General features: G+C 40.7%; 1 protein-coding gene across 1 annotated transcript in view; it reads left to right on the top strand.

The window, feature by feature from the left end:
• TTLL12 (tubulin tyrosine ligase like 12) overlaps positions 1 to 7,615 on the top strand; it is a 25,844-nt gene that overhangs the window by 5,912 nt on the left and 12,317 nt on the right. The window contains exons 2-5 of the mRNA XM_008642467.2: positions 468 to 643; positions 2,600 to 2,798; positions 4,523 to 4,682; positions 5,275 to 5,408. Of these exons, the coding sequence (XP_008640689.1) occupies positions 468 to 643; positions 2,600 to 2,798; positions 4,523 to 4,682; positions 5,275 to 5,408 (669 nt within the window). The remainder of the gene's footprint in view (positions 1 to 467; positions 644 to 2,599; positions 2,799 to 4,522; positions 4,683 to 5,274; positions 5,409 to 7,615) is intronic.

Below are 7,615 nucleotides of genomic sequence, written 5' to 3'. Positions count from 1 at the left end.
AAGAGAGAGGGAAACAGGCTGAGATTTCTTAACTGGTTCAGAACTCAACTGGGAAAAGCTCTTTTTCTTCAGGGACCTTAATGTACTTTAGTTGGTTCTGGAGCCTGGGTAACACCTGGTTTTGCAGGTCTTAAATTACTGATTTTAGCAAAGATTGAGCAAAGGTATTCTGTTTTCACCCTCTAAAATTCTTAATGAGGCATTAAACTAATAAACAATCATTAGTAGACCTGTTGGTGCCAGAGAAACCAACAAAGCTTCCTGCCAATATTAACTAAAGAAATTTCCCAAACAAACAGCTCTGTTAAAATGTGAAAGAATAAACAGTGTTGTTCATTCATCTCTTAAGTTAAAAATGCCAATTTTTATCAGATTGCAGGGGAAAAAATATCTACAGGTGTTGCATCGTGCATATCAGGGCTCTGTCTTAACCAATTGCATGATATTTGGTGCATTTTCCATCTCAGGTATTTGATGCTGGTGACTACTTTGGAATAATGCAAGTAGAAGAGGTGGATGAGGAGGAAGAAGTTGATGAAGAAATGGAAGAACAATTTAAAAAGAAACCAAATCCTGGAAATGGACCTTGTTTCAAAGTTATTGTAACAAATGAGAATGGGCTTCAAGCTTCTAATCCCGATAGGTGAGTTGTGATTTTGAAAACAGTGTTCAGTCTTTGAGTAGTGTGAAACCCTAAAATGATAGTGACAGTTTGCTTTGAGACTTGTTTGATCCTATTCAGAAATCCTCTTTTCCAACTCTAAGACATAGCTGCATGTTTGAGGAGAGATGTGTGCTGTGAAGCACACCTTGCAGAGGGTGCTGGAAGAGCAATTATCTTAATGTCGTTCCTTTTTAAATCGTGCTGGAAGATACTTAGAAATTGCTTTTAGTAAACTCAGGGAGAAAATAGGGAAAAGGCAACCTTGAAATGATTTCTGCAGAAATAAAACAAACCTTTGTATCGGCAAGACTCTGTGCCTGTGGAAAAAAACACTGAAGGAATACTTGTGATATCCACAAATCTCATGCCAAGAAGGTACTCACAGTAATATTCTGTGGGCTAGTACATTCCCTTCAGTCGGCTAAAGTGTAATTCAAGAGGGTGGTCATGTGCCTGCATGTATAATTGAATGTATCAAATTACTGTTCTGTTGCTTCAAATCAGGTTATCTGTCATTAATATAAGGCTAAGATGCATCTATAAAACTAGAATAAAGTTGTGTAAGAAACAACTTTATATTATAGCAGTGCTTTTTGTATTCTTACTGGTTTCAAACATAGAACAGAGTATTTAATAAAAAGCATTGAGATGAAGTCATCTCTGCTGGAGATCTAAATGCAATTCTGCTCAGTTCTATAAAACTTCTGTGAGACCTTTCGTACTTTCTAGATCCTAGGTAAACATGCAAAATCTAAAAATTTAAACCAGGCTCGGTGTGTAAAACCAGCAAAGAGTCACAAGTATCTGCCTTTACATCCCTGCTTTACCCTAAGTCATCACCTTTCTAAATGTGAGGACTTAAATTCAAAACCAGCTCCTGTGATAATCCTGGGCTTCCTTGCAGCGTTTAGGTGTGTGAATGTAGGAGCAGAACACCAACGCACCTGTTTGCTGACGTTTTCAAAGAGCTTGACCTTACCATTCTCTGGAGCCTTTAATTTTAAAACTAAATGAGGTTTCATGTGTGTGTGGAATCTGGGATACAATAATTGTTCAGCCATACTTGCCCTACGTGACAGCTGACATGTTTTTAGCTTTCTGAAATATGGGTGTTGTGGAGGGGTTTTTGTGTGGTTTGGGGTTTTTGCTAGCAAGTAGAATTCAGATTTTTCTCTGTATTGGTTCAGTCAGATGATATAACCAAAATATGGAGAACCCTTCTGTTTGAAAAACTGTGGGTTTTTCTAAAAGTCATGCAGCCTAAACAAGCGTTAAACTTGTCAAGGGAAGCGGTGCCACATATGTATAGTTTTATTTTGGGTTAGATTGTAATTTTTTTAAACAGTGCATTTTTTTCTAAAAATAACTTGGTGACACACCCCACCCCACCAAAAAAAAAAACCCCAAACCAAATTGAAACAATCAAAAGTTTTTGCTCATTTTCTTTTAATAGCATATACAGGCTTCTGATGATCTGACTTGTCCACCTGGCTTTACAGATGACAGTAGATGTGACAGACCTCGTGGCTAACAAGGTCTTCAAGTAATTTTTCAAAATAATGTGTTGTTTCCCTGCTTCAGTGAAAATACCAGGTTGATGCCTAGAGTTAATAGTGATTAAAAGGGAAGACATTTGTGTTTGTGGCTTTTAAAGGGAATAAGCTCACGAACTGAGTGTTCTTCATTTGCTCCTCATTTCCATGGAAATGCTCACTAATGCACCATAAGCTTTCTAGAACAAAACCAGAGTGTAAATTGCTGCTGGAAAGTTGCTCCTACCCTGCAATGCCACGGTGTGTGCTCTGGGAGTGACTTTGTGACTAAGAGCAGATTAGCTATCGCACCATCTACAGGGAAATGCAGCCTTTATTCAGAGCATGTGGCTGCGTGTGCGTGAGACTGCCGGGGTGTAACAGCACCCAAACTCTCCTGCAGCGTGTTCCTCATCGACCACGCCTGGACGTACCGCGTGGAGCACGCCCGGCAGCAGCTGCGCCGTGTGCCCGGCCTGCTGCACAGGATGGCCAACCTCATGGGCATCGCCTTCCACGGAGAGGTCCCAGACGAGGGCAGCATCGAGCAGGTGCTGCAGGAAATGTGGAAATACAACCAGACCTACCAGCTCTCTCAAGGGGTAAGTCTCTACAGGATGCTAGAAATTTTGGGGTGAAGACGTTCCAGGACATGGATCTTAACAAAGATCCTTACAGGCATTTCAGAGTAAACTCCTATTTGGGAAGGAGAGCAAATGCAGTGTAGAGATAAAACACACAGCAGCTTGCTACCAGCTTTCTGATGAGAAATTTTAGAGGTTATTTTTTAGAGAGAGAAGAGTCTGCTGCAAAAGAAAGGGGCTATAAGTGGGAGGTCTGTTTGTATGTTATGTTGGGTTTTTTCCTACTCAAATTTTTTCATAGTGAAGGAAAGAACCTTTCATAGAATCAGATGTTTTGCATGAAAGTGTTTCAGCAGTGCTTGCAGTTTTCCTCACATGTGCAGAGTGCTTTACAGACCAGGGGTGTATCTACACTGCCAAGTAATTCCCTGTACTAATTACTTTGGACTGTGTAAATGTTCTCTTACCCTCAGGTGAGAACCAGCTGGCTTCAGGATGGAGCCTGAGTGTTCCTAGGCATAACTTACTGCAAGGGCTGCTACTTTATGGGTGTGTGGGTAAGAGCACACCAGGTTTGGTCACCCTGCCCTCTGTAGTCCTTCAGCACTGTACCAGTGTGTCTTGAGCCTTCAAACACCTTCAAGTGCGCACAGGACATTTCTGAGAGAATACAACCCTCAGGGTTCAGCTGAAAATCCTATTGTAGGGTTTGCAGTGGAGCTCCAATGCTTTTTTGAGGTTTTTGAATTAAAGAGGAGAAAGGTGAATTCTTTGGCCTCAGCCCTATGCAGAATGGGGAGGGCTAACCCTGAGCAGTGAGAGCATGATCAGATTGCACCTATTAGCTCAGGATCTTGAGGTTGTTCTCTGGACTGGTCATCTTTATCAATTAAGCTCAGACTTAACTCACAGTAGAATCAGGTCAGAAAAATCCCTGAGAAGCAGGTTCATACTTTTTCCTTAAATAAAAGGGAGATCTGAACAGTATCTCTGAGTATTTTCTATCCTATCTCTTTGTTTCTCAATTTGTCATGAATAGCTTGTGAGTCAAATGGAATTATCTGTGGTACCACTTGAAGTGTGATTTTCCAGAAGACAGTTAATTCAAGCTGTAGTTAAACTTGTCTTCTGTTCCCTTTTCTGGGATTGTGCTGCTTGAATATCTTAAGTCTAGTCTCTCTGCTCTATTTCTGCCTCTGTGAAAAGACCACAGTAGTGCTACCAAGCAATTCAAAGTTTATTATCTCATTCAGGACTTCTTCATGGCAAGTGTTGCAGGAAGGGGCACTTTGATAATGCAGCCTCAGCACTTGCAGCCAGCTGCAGGCAGCAGTTTTGCTCTCCTTCACTCTTAAACTTCAAACACTTTTTAGCTAATTGATTCTGATAAAAACTGAAGGAAAACTAATCCTACCAAGCAGCCTTCTGCTGGTTTAGCTCTCTTAAGTGGCTACTTTGGTTCAGGGAAAGTGGGTCTGGTGGCAACAGCAGTAGCACGAGAAAGAGGATGGGAGCGTGCAGTCAAGGTGGGAGCAGGTATTCCTTCCCAGCAGTGCCTGAGTGCTGGCTTAGCCTCAGGGCTGCAGGGCTGAGAGCATTACTCTGTGTGGAGCACCTGCCCACAGTCCTGGCTAGAGCAGGAATCTGAGAAGTGGGGTAGGGGCGCTGCCACTGCCTCTGTCTCACGGAGCTTTTCCTGCAGTCAGCGTGTGCGAGATGTCTCCCTCTGTTTAATCCTGCAGACTGCAGAGGAAAAGGTTCCTGTCTGGTACATCATGGACGAATTTGGATCACGCATTCAGCATTCAGACGAGCCGAGTTTTGCAACAGCACCTCTGTTTTATATGCCTCAACAAATTGCTTACACGGTTCTCTGGCCTTTGAGAGACCTTGAAACTGGTGGTAAGTGTGTGTGTCTGAGGAGCTGGGGTTTTCTTAAATGCTTGCAATAGAAAACAGGCCAATTCTTAGAAATCACTGATCATTTCACAGTAGAACAAATGTTTCAAGACCAAATGGCTGTGTTCTTGTAACACTGTCAAATATAATGTTCTGTCTGTTTGGTGTTTCCATATTTTGACATAGAGACCTTTTATCAGTCCAAAAATGTTGCTGTTGTTTTATTGATAGAGAACCTAAATCTTGCATCACTGCCTTAGTGAAACTGCCAGTTCAGTCATCTGAGGATTTTTAAAAAAATCCCTTAAAGTCGGTGTTTATAGCTTTGAGTCAAATCATCAGGCTCTGAAAGTTGGGGAACACCAGGCCAATGATTTATTCCTGTAATCTTAATCAGGGGCCACCCTATGCCTCTGTCATGTGGAGAAGATAAGCATCCTAAATAATACTCTTTTTATCACAGTTCTTTAATTATCTCTTAGTTTTTCATTTAAATAACAAAAGTTGTGCTGGTATTGACTGTACAGCTGTCATTTGAAGATTTGCAGTGGGAGATGAAAGGCAGTTCCTAAAGGTTCTCCTGGTTTTGCTGCAGATGAAGTCACTCGTGATTATGCTCACGGGGAAACGGATCGCCTGATCAGGAAGTGTGTTTTGTTACCATGGGTGCCTACTGAAGTGGTGGATGTCAGCTGTTTTACTCCAGAGCCACCAGATGAGCATTACCAGGTATGATTTTAACAAGTTAATTCCATATCTTATCTCCATTAAGAAGAGACATGTCATGGTTTAGCATAGTTTGGGTTTTTAGTTAAAGGAGGGGCTCCATGTCTAAAAAAGCATTGCAAGAATTCTGATTTTGCCTCTTTTTAAACTTAAAGATTGATTCAGAGGACAGCCATTAAATTAAAAAAAACAAATCAAAGCACAGTGAGACAAGAAATGTGCTACACGTATATGTAATATCTAAGTGTTTAAATACTGGAGCAACATAAATGAGTTCTAATATTTTATTGCTGTATTGCACAGCATTTTTTATAAGCACACTACAAGGTACTTCATATGAGGCATCCATCATCCAGTTGGATACTTGATACATGGTCTAATAGGCTTATTGATTGGATTTGTTATTGTAGCATTGCTGTTCAGTCTTGAGTTACAGAAAGATTTGGTTTACTATTTTAGGAAAAGTTACATTTTTCAGACTGGATACTAGGCTGTGTTGTGGTTTAGAACCTTTAAATATTGGAGCAGAGACATTTTTAATTTGATGGCACTTACAAAGTACTCGTTCAGTTTGTTTCTTTTCTAATAAAGGTTTGGGATATTTTAAGGATGTGAAATTAATATTTGGAATCTCCTTTTCATGAACAATGTCTGCACAAGATTCACTTCTTAGAAGAATGAGGAAACTGATACCTATGAGGAAGATGTACTGGCTACTAATAGTATTCACAGTACGGCTTGTAAAGATGAATCTGTATCCCAGTCTGTTTCTTTATGATGGATGAGAGGCAGAAAATGCTCTATCCAGCTTGTTATTAACAATATTTAGTCAGAAATGAAGTTAACCTGCTTCTGCTAAATAAAGGTATACACTCATAATAGCTAGGCTGTCCTGTAACCTAAGTCAGATTGCTTGGTTGGGATTTTGCATTTTTGGAAGAGCTGTACTTTGCATTAACAAATGAGGAACAGCTATGCACCCACAGTTTCTCTTACATGTGTTCTCTTGGCAAAAGTGCCTTGGTCTCAGATAAGGCAACTTTTTTGCCCATGTTTTAACTCTGTTTTGGTACTATCAGGTCAAGTTAATGAACTGTGTGTGGCAAATGGGTCCAGTATCCTCCTTTACCACTCTACCTTAAAACATCTTTTCAAAGTAACCTTTTTTTTAACTGTCTCTGCCGCTGAGCTGTTGAGAAGAGATGAGAGCCCTACTGATGCTAGAACCAACCAACAGAACTTTCTTTTACTCTAGAATATCTAGCAGTAGATGAAAGTCTCAACTGGTGACAGACCAGTGAAGAATAGCTCAGGGCATGGCACATCCCTAAACACCACAGGTGACACAGCTAGAAAGAGATACCGTGTTGCTGACAGTTCTCATTATATGTAAAATAACAAGAGAGTTGTTACAGCAACATGGTGGCTTAACTTTCTGATACCTGTTTTTTGTTCTTTTACCTAATTCTGGTTTCCAACACAGACCACAAAGGCTGTAACTTAAATGATACTGTAGCTGATGATGGGGCAATGATTGCAGAAACAAGTGTCAGGGGAAGCAGCTTCTGATGAAATGTCTGGGATGGAGGGAGTATCTCTGGGACTAGGGAGATGTCAACAGCTCCCTGGGTTTGATCTGCAAAAAACAATAATGCATCCTTTGATACTGTTCTGAGAATTGTAATCTTCTCACCTTAAAAGTACAGGCTCTCCTATTCTTAGGTGACTACAGGAATTATTTTGTATTTGTCCTGCCCAATCTGTTTTAGAAGGTGTCGCGGGTTCGGTTTGTAACCAGGCAGAAACACCAATTTAGTGTAGTGGTTTGGTCCAAAATACTCATTACTGTTTATCTGCTGTGAGATAAGAATTAGGAGAAATGCAAAGCAGGCACCAAACTGGAAAGAATATAAAGAAGTTTATTAACAGACCTAAAAGAAGAAGAAAAAAAATTATAACGCCTTCAGAACTCTCCTCCTCCCCCCCACCTTCCTCCCTTCTCCCACTGACAATGTGAAAAGACAACCCTTAAGATGTTCAGTCTGTTTACCACTTCCACAATAACCTTGTTCAGTCCATTTAGAAAGAGAAGTCTCTTCTTGCTCGTGCTACGAAAACATTATCACAACGAGACAGCCGCCCACTTCCAAATATTGTTCAGTCCATTTAGGAAGAGGAGTCTCTCTGCCTGCGTGTGAGTCCCTTCCCCC

This window comes from Corvus brachyrhynchos, unplaced genomic scaffold (assembly GCF_000691975.1).
Source record: "Corvus brachyrhynchos isolate BGI_N302 unplaced genomic scaffold, ASM69197v1 scaffold209, whole genome shotgun sequence".
Classification (NCBI taxonomy): domain Eukaryota; kingdom Metazoa; phylum Chordata; class Aves; order Passeriformes; family Corvidae; genus Corvus; species Corvus brachyrhynchos.
Note: the sequence above shows the minus strand (reverse complement) of the source record. Positions and strands in the feature narration are given on the sequence as shown.